This window comes from Musa acuminata, chromosome BXJ2-8, assembly GCF_036884655.1.
Source record: "Musa acuminata AAA Group cultivar baxijiao chromosome BXJ2-8, Cavendish_Baxijiao_AAA, whole genome shotgun sequence".
NCBI lineage: Eukaryota > Viridiplantae > Streptophyta > Magnoliopsida > Zingiberales > Musaceae > Musa > Musa acuminata.
In genome coordinates this window covers 47,012,538-47,028,721 of record NC_088345.1, presented here as the reverse complement: position 1 = coordinate 47,028,721, position 16,184 = coordinate 47,012,538, and the positions used below count along the sequence as shown (strand labels likewise).

The window sequence follows — 16,184 nt, the reverse complement described above, 5'->3', positions numbered from 1 at the left end:
TCCTACCATCCGCTCTGTGTCTAAGGATTGCAATGGGCCCAAATGTGGGACCGAGATTTCACCCAGTAAAATAAAAGGTACCGATGGAATAGTATCGAAAGTATTTTTGACGCCGAACGCAAATCTTATGATGCCCGCAAGCGCGTCTCGTAACCTCCCTCCTCCACTGTTCGTCGATCGCCTGTTTCGTCTCCCGGAGATTGCGATCCTCTTCGCGAGCCTGCGGTCGGGCTCTCGGGTTTTTTTCCTCCCTACCTCTAATAGTCTCCTTGAATCGTTCCATACTCCGATTTCATCATCTTTAATCTCTTCTTTTTGTGGTTACTGATGCCAGAAGATGCATCACCGTCGAGCTCGCGAGAAGGCGGTGGCTGTCCCCTCTCTCTCTGACTGCTCTCATCACTATTTTTTAAATTATGAATAAATGAGAGATGAATTAAGGTTTGCTTGTTGATTTTAGGGAAAAGGAACCATTTTTGCGGCGAATGGTATGATTTTTGAGCTCTGCAACTAATTTTGTCGTCGGCCAATTGATGTTGCTGTTCTGATCGTTCTTCGGTTCTTGTATCCTCCTTCGGCTATTAGTTTTTAGCGCCTCTTTAATTCATGATTACCCTGGATCCAGAATCTTCGCAATTCCTTCATTCATTCACCGTAGAAATATAGTCCTGTTCCTGGGTAACTGAAAACGTTGAGGGCAGGTGTTTTGAGGGCAGGTGGATTTGCTCATTTTCTCTTCACTACAAGAATTTGATGTGGTGATTGTTCATGTTGGCATCAAAAGTGATAATATCCAAGATTGTTGTGCTCATATCAACCACTTATGATATATGAATGAATGCTACGAATTCGTTTCCTTTTTTCTTATATGATATATTGATATGCTGCAGTGCAGATGGAAGATATGGATTGGTGGTTGTGCTCCTTTTGAGTTTGGAAATGCTCATCCTTTCGTTGAAATCATTCTCTTGTTTTGAAGGAGACAACTAGGACTATCTTACTTTGTGCTAAATTGGCTGTACTGACATGCTTTTAAACAAAGAGATTAACAAAAAAATTTCTTTAAATAGCTTATGAGACACACAAATATGGACTCGAACCTGAAACTTATCACTTGTGCAACAATACACTAACGAGTAAGATGTTTCTACTAATATGCTTACATGAAGCTTGCTAAAGGCATATTGCTTGATTTTTTGAATGAGGTTTTTTACTGCTTCCACAAGGACTTAAAGTTTCATTTACCCAAAGGTGATGAGCTTCCATCAGGGGTACTATCTTATGAGAGTATATGTCATTGGTAACAAGCATTTCTGGTGGTTGACTGATCAAGATGATGTCAACATTAGTTTTTATCCATTTATTTGCATCTCTGCTTGATGGTAATGGCAGGGCACATCATTTTTACTTAGTCATTTGTGTCAGCACACTGGTCAGCCTTTCACCACAATGGTAATAGAGTATCTGATATAGCTAATAAGAATGTGGTTGACCGATCAGGATTATGCCAACATGATATTTTCACCCATTTTTAATATTTATGGTAGTATCTGGGCATATCATTTTTATTTAGTCATGAGTTTTGGTAGAGTGATTAGCCTTTCACCTTTTTCTTCCTCAGGAAAATCCAGAAGAAGTAGATCAGCTTTTGCACAACACTTGGTTCGAAATGCATGCAGCAGCGTGGTCAGGTTGGCATTCACCAAAATCTCAGAAACACTTGTGCAAGCACACAACAGTTAGGATTTGGTTCAGACAGTGCGCAAAATAGTGGCACCTCATTCCTTTCTCTGGCTAAGGGAAGTAAGAGGCTGAGAAGTTATTACCATTTGGAGCCTATCAAGCGAGATCAAGGCACAGAGCAAGTCAAGCAAGATCGGGGAACAGAAACCATCAAAGAAGAGCATTCTGATAGACCTGATGATGATGATTCCGTTACCTTTATGTTTGACAACATAAAAACAGAGATTGTTTAAATAACAGAAATAGATGGTTCAGATAGTGTGCAAAATAGTGGCACCTCATTCCTTTCTCATGCCAGGGAAAGTAAGAGGCTGAGAAGTGATTACCATTTGGAGCTTATCAAGTGAGATCAAGGCACAGAGCCTGTCAAGCAAGATCAGGGAGCAGAAACCATCAAGTAAGAGTATTCTGGTAAACCTGATGATGGTGATTCCATTACCTTTATGTTTGACAACAGACAGGCAGAGAGTGGCAAAATGCAGAAAGGGGTGGGGTTGTCAGCGATGAAGGGGTTGAGAAGTTGGTGAATCTAATGCAACTTGGTAAAACTGAAAAAATAGATTTGTTTGGTCAGATAATGCTTGCGAATGTCGTTACAGCCACTGATAGGTTTGATTGCCTTGGTCAGTTCTCGCAGCTTAAGGGAGTGCTTGTCATGGATGGTTGGTTCCAGGAGGTGCATAAAGGAAAGAGTGGTGATGGTGGTAGTCCCAGAGGAAGTGATGAAGTAGTCGAGGATTTTCTGTCATCTTTGCTTTGTGCAGTTGAAAAGTTGCCTGTAAACCTAAATGCTCTGCAGATTTGTAACATTGTTAATTCGGTGAATAATTTGTGCAGTCACAATAATATGTAGATCCAGAGGAAAGCTAGGAGTCTTGTTTGGCACTGGAAGAAACAGGTTGAAGCTGAAATGTCAAAAATTGATGCGAATTCTGTCAGGCAGCCTGTTTCAGGGCCAGTCAAACCAGGTTATTCTTATGTTACTGAAGGAATTAAGAAATAAACGCACTGGATCAACTAGAACATCAGCATGCAAACCTCTGCCTGGTAAACCTGCAACATGAGATTTTACTATGAAGTCAAATTTACCTGCAAAGTTGCTGCTGCTGGTGTGTGTTCAGAGTTGCCTACCATAACAGTTTAGGATGAGAAGAACAGTGTTCCAAATCAGTCTAAAAAACAATAGCCAATTTTGTTCTACTGATCAAGGTTATCACAGGTGGAAAAAGCATCACAATTTGCACAAACATGTGAAAAACCATTTGATATGCATGTTGGTGATCATGGAATGTTGCCGCAAACTGATTGTTAGGATTCGTAACCCTGGGCTTTGCCAAAGCCCTGTACATAGTGCCAGTGGCTGCTCTTTTGAGGACCCAGTGGTTACGGGCAACAAGTAGATCATAATGATTATAAATTGAAGGAAGAAGTAGCCATTCTTGATGAAGAAACAGCAGAAATGTTGAGGAAACTGGTAAGGTTGCAGACCCTACTAAAACTGCCTGTTCATCTTCTCCAAATGAAAATGGAGTTCCCTTGACTGAATTGAGTACAAGAATTGCTTTTAGTTCTATGCATGTCTTGAACCTTCAGCTGTTGAAGATAATATGGGGTTGAATCTCCTTGCTGCTATGGAAGCTGAAGATGACTGACTCAAGATCTGGGCCGTAAGTTTACATGATCCGACGGCCTACATCAAGTCTGACCGATCTGGGTCAATCCCACAAATGGGCTCTAATAGTGGAATGATAAAGTGAAAGTATTAATAAATCTCTGAATATTAGGATTCAATACATGAATTGAACAAAAATATATGAAAAAAGCTTCTTTTTTTTCATCGATCGGCGTCTAATTATACAAAAGTGATTATGGTTGATTGAGGGAAGAAAAAGAAGAACAAATGTTCTTATATTTTCTATTTCCTATTAATCAATACAAGTACTCTTAGAAGCCATCCACAATTTAGTCAACCCAGATATCGCGAGAGTTGATTGATTCACACCAAAAACATACGCCAACGATGTAATAATACACCAACTAATATATATAGTTATAGTTTTATATATATATATATATATATATATATATATATATATATATATATATATATATATATCATGGCGTGTACAACTTGGAAAGAGCCCTCAAGAGCTGCACCTGCAACCTCAGCCGGAGGATGTAGTCGGCCGTGTGCAGGAGAAGCTGCTCGGCGGGAAGCTGCCTCCCGCCGGGCACAAGCCGACGCAGCTCCCTCACCTTCCGCCGCAGCGAACCGCCTACGGCGAACCTCCCTTTCCCTCGATGGCTGAGGCGAGGCCCGCCGCAGCTCGTCGCTCCACCGAGTTTAGGGAGCTCGTCGCGGCTCCCTCTGGCCGCCTCTTGCCGTCGCCGCCCGTCCATCTCAGGTAGCTGGTGGCGAGCACTGCGAGCTGGGGGAGTTTATAGAGGAAGAGATAGGGATGTGTGTAGGAGAGAGAGAAGAGGCAGAAAGAGAGAGTCCGAATGGAAGAAAATTCTAAGCATGGGAGACTCTTGTCGCCTAGCCGGAATGGGCCCCGCGACGAAGGACGCCACGTCGCATCATGTGCACGTGTGTGACAGCTCCAACACGTCTAGGACAGCGTGTGAGATGTTACCATACACGGAGGGAAAGAGAGAGAGAGAGAGAGAGAGAGTGAGTTCAGTCCGGTGCATGCACAACAACGTGAGTCCTCGTAGTCCTCGAAGGCTCGCTCGCACGTGGGGACCCGTACTCACGGCCGTAGGATCTCCAATGGACCGCCACTCCACGTTAATGGGTTTGCACGAAAATTGACGGTACACGGCGCTGGAGTCCAGCGGACCGCCCTTAAAAGCTTGCCTGCATGCATGCATGCATGCATGTCTTCTTTGACGTTCCGGTTGTAAGCAGCTGTCATACCTAACGCCTCCATTATTAGCCTGCAACAGAGGGGATGGGATTCATGATCTTTATGACTGCAGCAAGCCGTCCGAACCCTTGCAACTCCGCGTATTTATGTTTGCAGTAAAAGAATACAATACTAAAGTCACAGTGTGACTGACGACAGATATTGATTCTACATAGTTTAACAACATGTTCTGTTGCTAAATAATGCTTGCTACAATGCAGACTGTATCGGAAGAGTTGAAAGATTGTGATGGCAATCATTTATATGTATATATAAATGTAGAAATATATTGAGCAGGTGGAAGCATAATGGTGCACACGTGTCTCCACATGTTGTGGGGTCTATACGACATGTAGGTGGGAGCCACTCATTCAAGGGGAGGGGAGCATCAATTATATCTTGGCCTACAGCTGCAGATACATATCCTGCATGTTCATGTTTAAGCTGCGACTGGCAAATGAGAGCATGGATCACAAGTTCATCATTGTTTTGTGGTTCTCCAACCAGCTTATCTTACTCTCCTCCTCATCATCATCATCTAATCCTGCTTCAGATTCTTTAATGAACATTAAATTAAAAACTAATTCTTGCTGCCAGTGAAGAATTTTGCTGCTACATTTAGACTTCTTGTTGGCAAAGCTGATTTCAGTTTGACTCCAAACAATCTTTCGCATTGGATTCTAGGGTTTAGTTGGCAAGAATTTCTCTCTCTCTCTCTCTCTCTCTCTCTCTCTCTCCTCTTTTAGTCTCTGGTAGAAATGTTGAGGATGCATAAAGATCCTAACAGTGCTTAGACTGAGTTCTCAAACCTGAGAAACTATCAGAAGGACATCCAGACAGCAGATGAGCGCAAACTGGGCGATTGCTGCAGTAGTGAACTGTATTGGAATGAGATACTTGAGGACGCAAAGAGCCAAATGGGCATGCATGAATCAACAGTACTCTACACCCTTGGTTTCCTAGGTTTCTTTGGGAAGAAGGCAGCCTCAGAGAGAGAGAGAGAGAGAGAGAGAGAGAGAGAGAGAGAGAGAGAGAGAGGTGGGTGGGCACAGTGAGCTGTGTGCATGTGAGAGTTGGGGTTTCGGAGTTAGCATGGCCCCCTTCTCCCTCTTATCAGTATCAGAAACGGGATGGGTCTCATGGAGAGAGAAAGAATTCATGTGCTTCCATGTGCGCCCCGTCCCGTTCTAACCCTAGACAACAGCTAAGCAAGAAAAAGCCAAGTCCATCACTGCTCTCTCCCTCTCCCTCTCTGCGATGGACCGTGCTTTGCCATGGACAACCAGCTCTCTCCTCTCTCTAGTTCACTCTCCCATACACCATCTTCTCGACAAAGTTGGCCATGTCTCCTTCCCTCTAATGGGCCCTAAAACAGCTACCACTTCGGTGCTACGCAAGCTAAACTCCAACATCAATCAGCTACGTGCTAAGCTTTGATGATTACTTTCGTTTTCTACAATCCAAATTACATCATCCTGAGAGCCGTACTCTTCTTCTTATTCTTCACCTTTATCAACCATGGATTGGCAGATATGTGATAATATCAAGGCACGTGCAATGTTAGAGAGTTCATAGGCACGACTTAATTGGATTGCTAGTGAGATGGTCGACTTCTCCCATCAAACGTCACATCATTTTTTTGCATGCACGACGACTTGGCTTATTGACATGGTTGCTATAGCTTTTGTCGCCTTCAACGTTGCGAGTCCATTAACCCTCGACTACGAGCTATAAAGCTTGGGTTCTCTCGTTCAGCAGACGTTGTCAATGTTAGCTAGCTCTCTCTTTCCCTTTACAACACTCGATTTAGGTGAGGCATATTTCTTTCATTTATCGTATATTATTATTATTATTTTCGGAGTCGAAAGGATTAAAGTCTGTACATATAGGTTGAAATCTAACACTAAAACATGCTTATTGACTCCATCTCTCAACTCATGGTATGTTAAGTCATGTCATGGCCTTATGAAGAGTTCTTTGTGGGGATAATAACATCTAACATTTCTTGTATGTTACTTTGAAAAATCTAATAGGAAGCATCTCTTATTCTTGGTTCTAATTTGCCCTAGTAATGATTCCAGCATTTTGGTCTCCCATTAGGATTAAGGTTTGGATATGAGAGAGAGAGAGAGAGAGAGAGAGAGAGAGAGAGAGAGAGAGAGAGAGAGAGAGAGAGAGAGAGAGAGAGGGCATTGTTAACACAGTTCTCCCAGGCCCATATGATGGAAATGGGCCTCATAATGGGCTTTGAGAGAGCCATAGTGCATGGGGATATGGATTGATTGAGGATTAGTCATGGTTTGTTTTTGTTTTTTTATATTACTAAATAAAAATATAAATGCAACAACATGATTACATATTATTTAGGGTTTCGTACAGACCAAAAAAGAATAGGTCAAATGATTTTAAATGACTTTTTCTACATAATTTTGCAGGTAAAAGATTATTCCTTTATTTTATCCACTACTTAACAACTTGGTTATTGTTAGATAATAGTAAACATAAACAGTTTTCTTAAGGTGTTGTAGAAACCAAAAACATGTTTTCTCCACAAGCAAGAAATCTACAGTAACAAGCTACTGTTTCAGATGGAAATTGAGTTATATTTTCTGTGTGCAATGCACCTAAAGAAGCTGTCAAGAACACGTCAATCCCCACAGCCGACCTCTTCACATCCACCACTACTGGAGCTGTCCTGAAAAGCACAAGAACATGTTTGCACCCTCTCCTGTTGCCATCTGTATCCTCTGGCTGTGTGTGTTGTGATCAGAGTGAGCTTGGTTGCCATCTGTTGTCGGTGGCAATTCCATTGATGTCAAGATATGCTATATCTAAGTCCTAGATTCTTCCTCACCTGCTTGGGTTCTCTGTCCCGAGAGCCAAGAATTCTAGTTCCTGCAAGGAGTTGCGTTTGGTGGTCAAGTAAGGTAGGAGATGGTTGCCATGCAGTGGCAGTCGCCCAGAGTTCCTCGTCTTCGCTCTCGGAGCAGTCATGGAGGTGGTGTCTCCCCTCACCACTCATCTCCTCAACAAATTTCAGAGTGACTCCGTTCCATCAGTCTTCTCCAAGCAGCAGGATGAGCCCTGCAGTCCTCTTCATCATTGTCGTCCTCGCGGTCCTACTCTTCATCTCCGGTCTCTTGCACTTTATCCTCAGATGCTTCATCAGGAAGCGCCACCCTCGCCCCTCCTCATCCCGCTCCGCCCCGGAGCTGTCGGGCTCCGACGCGCTCCAGCGCCAGCTCCAGCAGCTGTTCCATCTCCACGACTCCGGCGTGGACCAAGCCCTCATCGACGCCCTGCCCGTCTTCCTGTACAAGGACGTGGTCGGCTCCAAGGAGCCGCTCGAGTGCGCCGTCTGCTTGTGCGAGTTCGACGGGGAGGACGAGCTCCGGCTGCTGCCCGTCTGCGGCCACGCCTTCCACCTCAGCTGCATCGACACGTGGCTGCTTTCCAACTCCACCTGTCCGCTCTGCCGGGGGTCGCTCTTCCTACAGGGCATGGCGGTCGAGGACCCGGTGTTCTTCTATCTCGGGGACTCGACTGACGAGGGAGAAGCTTCCCCTGCAGAGAGAGCGGCGGCGGTGGCGGCGGACGAAGGGGACGAGATTGCGGCCGACAGGAGGAGAGTGTTCCATGTGAGGCTTGGCAAGTTCAGGAACCTGGGTAATGGAAACGTTGGTGGTGACTGTAATGAGGACAATAGCATCGCCATTGGCAGTGTGAGAAGAGAGGAAGGGGAGACCAGCAGCAGTAGCTTGACTGCAAGGAGGTGCTTCTCCATGGGCTCTTATCAGTATGTGGTTGCTGATGCCCAATTGCAAGTGGCTCTCAAGGGCTGTTCTGCTCTGAGGATTGGAGATGGAAGAGGAATCAGAGGAACTGATGCAAGAGGTAATTCTCCAGGAAATGAGGCTGTGGAGGGCGAAAGACTAAGTATTGGAAGCAGGCACGAAAGCTTCTCAGTGTCAAAAGTCTGGTTATGGTCTAATAAGAAGGGGAAGGTCTCCATGTCTTCAGATACTTCTGCTTTGGATACAAACTCGCCATGGAAGACGGTAAGAGTTGGTGATGCTTGAAAATTTTCTATAACATTACAAGTATTATTCCCATTTTACCACAATTTGGTCTTCTGAAGTCAAGAGGAAGAGTTTTCTGTTGATGGTTGATGAACAAAAGATACTAGTGGGATCAGATAATGTTCAACACTTGTGGTTCTTGTGGTGTTCAATTCTTGGAAGGACCTGTCGGCAGATCATTGATCCAGACTGTCGTCTGTGGAGAATGTATGCATCCTTCTTCTTGAAATTATCCACTTCATACAAAAGCTTATGATTTTTTTAGGTTCCAAAGAATGAACTTTGAATTCTTTTTTGAAGTTGCATTTTTTTTTGTTCATTCCAAAAAATAAGCAGAGATTATAAAGTCTAGATAAGAATCTGCCAAGTATATCAAAACCATGTTCTCGTTGGGGAATTTACTGCAGACTGCAGAAGACCCCAGCGATTGGATTAATATAGACAATTAGGTTAGTTGCATTACTTGCAACAACACAGTGTACAAACATGAAAACTATTATATTTTGTGCTGTTTCTCTTCCATAGAATGAGAATCCATATAAGCTTGTTAGTGACTTCCTGTCACAAGACAGTTCGAGTTTGGACAATATTGGGGCGGTTGTATCGTCGGTCATATAGTTTCAATTCGATCCTCCTCTGTTAAAGCACTAAAGTAGACCATTTTTTTTCAAAGGATCTCTGCAATGTGGAAAGGATCAAATACATCTATTTGAGCTGGAAATGAAATGGTTAGTACAAGCTATTCTAGTATTAGTAGATTCATTATTGAATAAATTGCTTGTGGTCTGTAGCATGGTCTCTGCTTTCTCTTGTTTTCTGGTTCATCTTTTTGAGAAAATTCTTTTGGTAGCAGACAAAAACATGTCAGACAAAGGCATTTTCTGTAATCTTCTGTGGTTAATGGAAGACTTTGAAGCTTAATATATTGTAGCATGACTAGAAGCTTGACTTATATATGAAATTATACGGAAATTGAACTTCTCTGTTACTTCTGTTATTTATTGTCTGGAGAGTAAGTCATATTGGAAAAAGAAAAGAAATGCAATCATCCTTGTAGTCTCAAGAATCTTTTTTGCACTGGTTTTGACGATAACTCGTAGTTGAACCTCCATGAGAAATCGTAATGAACAAAAAGGAATATGGAGTTTGCTTATCAAACTCCATATTTGAAGCTTCAATAGATTGTATCGATTGAAGATAGTAAGTCATTGCCAAAAATGCAATTCTCATCCGTGATTTCATTGGCACGACCCGACATACTGTATGAAATACAATATCTGTTAACTTGAAATAGTGAACCAAATGATGGAGCTTGTGGATGTCAGTTGTCGGTCAAAATGATCAAACTACATAGAAAAGGGCTTTATTAACACCCTTATGTCTATAGTTATAATATTTCAATAGGAGGAGATAGAATGAGTTATATAAAGGATTAAAGAATGGAGAACATGAGTAGGAAGGACTAGAGAGATCAAGAAATTAGAGATCCATGCACCAATACAGGACTTATTTATCATGCTTAGATGCAACTTTATATATCTTCTATGTGACTAGTCTATAATGTATGCTTCAGCTTGCGGAAAATTCGGATAAATGACTAAAGCAGATTGGAGGACCAGCAAACATAGTTCTGGTAATAAGACTCATAGAAGATAGACTTCGAACACATGTACTTGAACCACTCACATTTGCCACTTCAGGAAGCTGTAGGATTGAAAGTAACTGGTGCTATTTTGGCTTTATGCTACCATTTCTGAGAGGTCTTTGCTACTTGAGTTTGAATTCTTTTCTCTTTTCTCAGTTTGATCCTATCCTTTGTTGTTAAAGCTACTTTGCTCTCTTTAAAGAATCTTCAACTTTCCTTACCATGAACTAGAGAAAAAAGAGAGGACAAATAGAAAATTATGGATAGTTCCAAGATGACTGAGTGATTCTCTTCCATGGAAAGGAGATCTAGGAATAGCAAGTTTGAGAAGCCATCTTGGAATCACTAAACCTTCAATCACTTGTTGCACACATGCAGAAATATGTAGAAAGAATGAAACTTGTTCACCCATCGGCTTAATTTTAATCTGTAGATCACCAGTGTGAACAACCTTCTTAAGATGTCTTATGAGCATAATATTATACGGTGAGCTTTGACATTATGATAACTTTGCTCCTCTGCAACCTGAATGATCAACAGTTAAGTCATGACATTAACATGCTTTAATTGCTTGGATGAGATTGTCTGCATTGATTCACCCCAAATGCCATAGGGTGCACTTTTCCTTTGGAATTGCTGATACACATGTGAAACTTAAGTTAGATTGGCCTCAGAACTATAATGTATTGGACTTGTGAGGCATTTTTTTGAGATCAAAGTAGTTGTTTTAAGGAGAGTAGCAGATTTATTATCTGGTCTTCTTTTCTTTGCTCCATTCTTGAAATGCTTATTCTCACAATGTTGCAGCATTTGCTTTCCTTGTAATGAGCTGAAAGCTCTGTGTCTCTCGTCAAAGTCGCTGCCAGTTCCAGAAATGAGATCTTGATTTAAGCTACTGTTTATTGATGTTTCTGTTAAAAATTCTTTGACAGTCTTTCTAAAGCTAAATAGTATGATTTCTCTAAACCCAGTGGCTTATGTTGTTATGATCTTTTGTCGATCAAGAGCTGTTTCATTGTATAATCTCAGGTCAGCCACCAACTGCTGAACTGGCTTCCATCTGCTTAGCAGTCTGGATTCTTGCTATCCAATATAGATGGAGATGCTACCAGTGAAGAAGAATGCAAGACTCCATAGAAGTAATAGGCCATTGTCTGATCACCACTATGCACCAAGGAATCAGATAGTAACAAGGACCTGACCATAATGATTTATTAGGTATTTGGCAAACTATTGACATACAGTTCCTAAAGAGGGGCTACTTGTGCTTAGAACTGTACAAATAACAATCCATCCCACTCTGGTTTTTACTGATGATGAGGCTGCCCAATAAACAGAAGGGCCATTTGTTATCCTCTGACCTTTCATCTTATGGGGAAAAAGTTCACAACTGTCTCTTTCATTTGATGACAGCAGAAGATGAGAAGATGGAAGTTTTACTGGTACTGTGGGCAAGGGCACATGTTTTGATGATGCTGCTATGTAGACAGAGGCTTTATTCTTCTACAAGGTTGTGCACATCTCTCTCTTCTACTGCTGTTTAGATTTGAGTCCAGAAAAATTATCAATGGGGTGTTTCTTCTCCTGTACAAGGAAGATCTTATTTGTGTTAGTAACCTCATGGGTCAAGTTTCAATCCTATGACCACTTACTATAAAGTGCTTCTTTTGCAGGCTAATCTACATTGGTGAAAGCCAAAATCTTCTCAAAGATACTGTTTGATCTTTAGGAAAAGCTAAAACTGGTTCTTTAAGAGTGAAACATTCTTGGAACCCTGATCACATGATACCATTTTAACATGGAGGTTTTAACTCAGCATTTCAAAGTCTTGGACAGACCAAATTTTTGCTCACCTAGTCAAAGTGTCTTCATCAGATGGCAAACACAATTCAATTACCAATTAGACCACACCCAAGACAGCTGAACGAAATAAAAACACAGGATCACAAAGAGCATTCGTACTACAAATTTACAGAACCATTTGGATTTCTCTTACAAAACTAAGGAGGAAAGCTTCTTACAAGTTTCAACAAGTCATTCCACAGTTTCTTGGTTCTTCCCCCATTTTATAGACATGTGAAAGAGGAAAGAGACCACATATGAACTGACAGAAAATTTTCCATGGAAGAGAAGGACAAGAAACAATTGCAGTGGCCATCTAGTAGTTGCCATAACCACTGTAACTACTTCGGTTGCGCATGCCATACTGCTCGTAGATTGGATCCCCATAATTCACAGCTTTGATCTCCACTGACCTCCGCTTGCTATCCGACTCCTGAACTGCTCCAAACACGATCTCATTGGTTGTTTCACAGCTCTGCTCGTAGTAAGTCTGAGGGCCCGACGAGTACTGCCTGTGCTGTCGAAGGTGCTGCCGTTGATGTACCTGTTGCTGCTGCTGCTGCTGTGCTTCTGTGCCCCACCCGGAAAAATAAGGTGGTGCATGTCTGATGTGGTGGATCTTTTCTGGCTCCTTTGACATGAATGCGTAAGTCTTGTGAGGTGTGGGAGCTCTCGTCTCCAGCGGTGGCGGTATCTCATCATCGGGAATGACAAAGCTCTCTGGCACAGGCCAAGAATTCACTCTCTGCTGCTGCTGATATTGTACAGCTTTTGGCTTCTTTCTGAAGACTGGGAACACTGCACCAAAGATTGCTGCTGTTGATGACCATGTTCCTGATAAAAGCTTGCCAATTGAGCTGAAGAGTCCTTCATCTGTGTTCTCTGCTTCATCTCTGGCAGGGATAAGTGGGGGTCGTATAGATGGTTTAACTGGTATCTGATGTGGAGGCATGCTTGCTTTTGTAGGGGTTACAGATTCCTGTACAAAATTTTTTCACTTTTGGTAAACAGAAGGTTCTAGAAATGGTTGGATCCAATAAGCATTTCATTAGTACCTCAGAAGTTTCTTTTTATTCATCTCATTTCGATTAATTTAATGTAATTGCTTTAATTTGCTTTAACATATGTGCATACATATGTATACACATATATACATATTGCAGTTATATCTTAAGTGGGGTGAGAGGGTTTATATCAATTTCCACAAAGCCAGCATTGATATGAATAGATTGAACATTTAGAAATGATGGAGAATAATTTGCTATAAGGCCAAGCAAAGACTACTCACAGTTTTGGTAGAGACCATTACTGCCACCCTCCTTTGGAGTAAAGCCAGCATGTAACCAAAGAAACCAGCAGCAAGTAGCACTGCTATTCCTGTCTTGGCAGATCCAACAAGCATTAGAACATATTCCAAAAATGTCCGAGGCATATAACAAGAACTTCATGTAATTGACTTTAAGAAATCGGTACTGTTGTATGTTCAACAGAAAGTAGAACCAAAAAAAGTCAAAGTTCATACCAAGAGGGAGACCAGTTTCATATTGGTGTGCACAATCATCAAAGTTAAGATGGATCTCCCTGATTGCAGAGTTTCCCCTGTCTACAACTAGAAGAGAGCAGCTACTAGCAATGTAAACGACTTCAAAATCCATCGAAAACTTTGCATCTTCACTTGGCCCATCTGCATGCCCTCCTCTACTCCCCTTTCCCCCAGCAATCGTCGTCGTCGCCCCTACACAAATACATATACCTCAAGCAAAATATTAAGTTGGTGGCTCCTCCATAGAGCCTGCTACAAGGACTCATCCATGACAATGGGACCTCTTGATGCAGCTATTTATGGTTGATTCATAAAAATAGGAAACTATAAATATATTCCTGTTCCAATAAAGTGCATCTTTTCTGAAGTAACTAAATAAGCATACAATTTTACCTCAAATGAATTCTAATTTGAGAAGGCTATTTCTGTAACTTGAATTCTAATTTCCTAGCTCATAAAGGAGTGATCTTACCGTTGTACCAAGGTTTGTCCTTGAAAGGAAGTATATCAAGAGCACCAAAATTTCAAAAAAGGACTTATCAACTATGTTTTCTATTAAGGGATAATAATCTGACTCCATTTATCAAACAGCTCACTGCGGCATGAAGTCAGAAGTACTATCATTTATCAATATCAACACATTTCTAGCTTCCAATGTGCAAAATATGTATTGTTTGTGAACAAAAAAATTTCGTAGCAAAATCTGCAATGAGCTATGATGCATCTGTCGATTGGACTTTATGCCTTCTCTCTTACCTGTGTCACTAATTTTCCTGATGGCCATGTTCATTGTGTCCGCGACATATATATTACCCCTTCCGTCGACTGTAAAGCCCTTCGGATGGTTCATTCTCGCTTCGCGTGGCGTTCCATCTACATGACCAACATACCCTTCTGGAGAACCAGCAATAAGCTTAGGTCTGCTATCTGCATTTATCAACATAATGCACGACTATGATCGGCTTACAAACTCGACAGATGGATATGCAATCTGGTAAAAAAACAGAATTTAAGTTCTTTCACCATCTGAAGTTAACTAGATTCTGTAAACTCTTGGGATGGAACAAAGGTTTCAAGACAAATATTAGCATGAAATTTAAGAAAAAAGTAGCTTTTGTTTTGACACAATTCCAAAGAATGTTCCAAGAATTAAACACAATGAAAACAAAAAACTGATGCACATTCGAAAAATTCATACAAGAATGCAGACCTAAGAACAAGAGTAGCTAGAATTAGAACAAGAGGTCAGAGTTTCAAGTAGCATGGGTCATTTAATGCGCTAAACAACAAATTAGATACACACAATAACATGCAATTCACTTGAGCATTTTAACAAATACAGAAAGAACAGCCTCAGATAGTTGGATGCATTCACCATCTTACAGTTCACTCAGCATCTCAAGAGAAACACACAAAAAATCTTCCTCATGGCAAAACAATTTCGATCGTTAAGAAAATTGCTGCTCAATATAAGTGCAAAGGACCACTAAGGAACCCTATCAGCCCCCATAAGAAATCAGGCAAAGAGATCAGCTCACATCTAGACAATGGCAACGAGATCCGGTACAAATTACTGTTGACCGAATCCAGAAGCAGCAGCTCCCCACTCTGCGTCACCTCAACCGAGTGGGGCTCGATCCCGAGCTTACTTCCGTCGAACACCGTCTCGACAGTGTACCCGCTCTCAAATTTCATCAGTGGGCGGTGGCCGGAGACGGCTGCAGGAAATGCGGGTGGAATCAGGTCAGCAACATGCTGAGGGAAACAAGAGGAGCCAAGGTCGAATGGAGTATACCAGTCTTTGTGGTAGATTTCAGAGACCACAACCTCTTCAGCAGAGAGGAGGCAGCATTAGAGGCAGCATTGGAGACGGCCACACCAACAATCTCTACTAGACCAAAACAACAAGAGAATGAGCTGGTGATGCGGCATAGAAAGGCCAAGAAAGAGCAGAACACCCACTTGCAGGTGAAGAGGCTGAAGCAGAGCTGCACCCACCCAGCAAGATCAGTACAAGAATGAGCATTCCCAACACTCTCATCTCCTTGTTCATCATGCCTCAGTTGTCTTAAAGGTCTACTGATCCAGAGAAGACACAAGAAAGCAAGGCAGATGGACCTCACAGTACAGAATGGGAGCAGCTCAGCTGAAGCCAGTTCTTGTTTGGCTCCTCAAGAAGAAGAAAGAAGAAGAAGAAGCTCATCAAACCCTTCACCTTTTGCTCCCTTTCTTCTTCTTCAAGTTTAATATGCGAGGCAAAGTAAAGCAAAGCAGAGAGAGAGAGAGAGAGAGAGAGAGAGAGAGAGAGAGAGACAAATAGCTATGTGAGTGTGAAGAGAGTGAAGAGCAGTAAAAGAGGCATCACATGCTGCCTCTTTTACTGTTTTCTGTTCAGCATCTAATGAGGCCTTTTAAGCCACACT

The 16,184-nt window shown here is 42.0% G+C and overlaps 2 protein-coding genes and 1 long non-coding RNA gene across 10 annotated transcripts; 2 read left to right on the top strand and 1 right to left on the bottom strand.

Annotated features, from left to right (window-relative positions):
• Positions 1-113: 113 nt before the first annotated feature.
• LOC108953639 (uncharacterized) lies at positions 114-3,534 on the top strand. Its single transcript, XR_010489493.1, has 2 exons — positions 114-238; positions 335-3,534. It is a non-coding gene; the product is annotated as an uncharacterized LOC108953639 (long non-coding RNA).
• Positions 3,535-7,073: 3,539 nt separating this feature from the next.
• On the top strand, positions 7,074-13,392 carry LOC103995468 (RING-H2 finger protein ATL47-like). Of its 6 annotated transcripts, XM_065122094.1 has the most exons (6): positions 7,074-8,710; positions 8,796-8,938; positions 9,405-9,459; positions 11,406-11,594; positions 11,793-11,886; positions 12,050-13,392. In XM_065122094.1, exons 1-3 carry the CDS (start codon positions 7,475-7,477, stop codon positions 9,442-9,444), a joined length of 1,419 nt encoding a protein of 472 aa, XP_064978166.1. In that variant the 5' UTR covers positions 7,074-7,474; the 3' UTR covers positions 9,445-9,459; positions 11,406-11,594; positions 11,793-11,886; positions 12,050-13,392. The 6 variants fall into 6 exon arrangements, with proteins under 6 accessions (XP_064978166.1, XP_064978164.1, XP_064978165.1 ...); XM_065122092.1 differs by having other exon boundaries at positions 11,406-11,886; XM_065122093.1 differs by having other exon boundaries at positions 11,406-13,392.
• On the bottom strand, positions 12,535-16,184 carry LOC135619772 (uncharacterized). 3 transcript variants are annotated; one of them, XM_065122091.1, is made up of 7 exons: positions 15,724-16,184; positions 15,557-15,652; positions 15,300-15,479; positions 14,518-14,634; positions 13,741-13,953; positions 13,507-13,595; positions 12,535-13,197 (listed from the first exon to the last, which is right to left on the bottom strand). In XM_065122091.1, the coding sequence occupies exons 1-7, from the start codon at positions 15,815-15,817 to the stop codon at positions 12,535-12,537; spliced, it is 1,452 nt and encodes a 483-aa protein (XP_064978163.1). In that variant the 5' UTR covers positions 15,818-16,184. The 3 variants fall into 3 exon arrangements, with proteins under 3 accessions (XP_064978163.1, XP_064978160.1, XP_064978162.1); XM_065122088.1 differs by having other exon boundaries at positions 14,518-14,688; positions 15,724-16,147; XM_065122090.1 differs by having other exon boundaries at positions 14,518-14,688; positions 15,557-15,649; positions 15,724-16,130.

Excerpts from the sequence above, each read along its gene's own strand:
- LOC103995468 (XM_065122094.1), top strand. The coding sequence starts at position 7,475 with ATGCTATATCTAAGTCCTAGATTCTTCCTCACCTGCTTGGGTTCTCTG. Across the intron at positions 8,711-8,795 it reads CAAACTCGCCATGGAAGACG|AGGAAGAGTTTTCTGTTGAT; the intron begins GTAAGAGTTGGT and ends TCTGAAGTCAAG. Across the intron at positions 8,939-9,404 it reads GACTGTCGTCTGTGGAGAAT|GATCTCTGCAATGTGGAAAG; the intron begins GTATGCATCCTT and ends TTTTTTTCAAAG.
- LOC135619772 (XM_065122088.1), bottom strand. The coding sequence starts at position 15,817 with ATGATGAACAAGGAGATGAGAGTGTTGGGAATGCTCATTCTTGTACTG. Across the intron at positions 13,954-14,517 it reads CAGGAAAATTAGTGACACAG|GGGCGACGACGACGATTGCT; the intron begins GTAAGAGAGAAG and ends GTATTTGTGTAG. Across the intron at positions 13,198-13,506 it reads TAATGGTCTCTACCAAAACT|GAATCTGTAACCCCTACAAA; the intron begins GTGAGTAGTCTT and ends AATTTTGTACAG.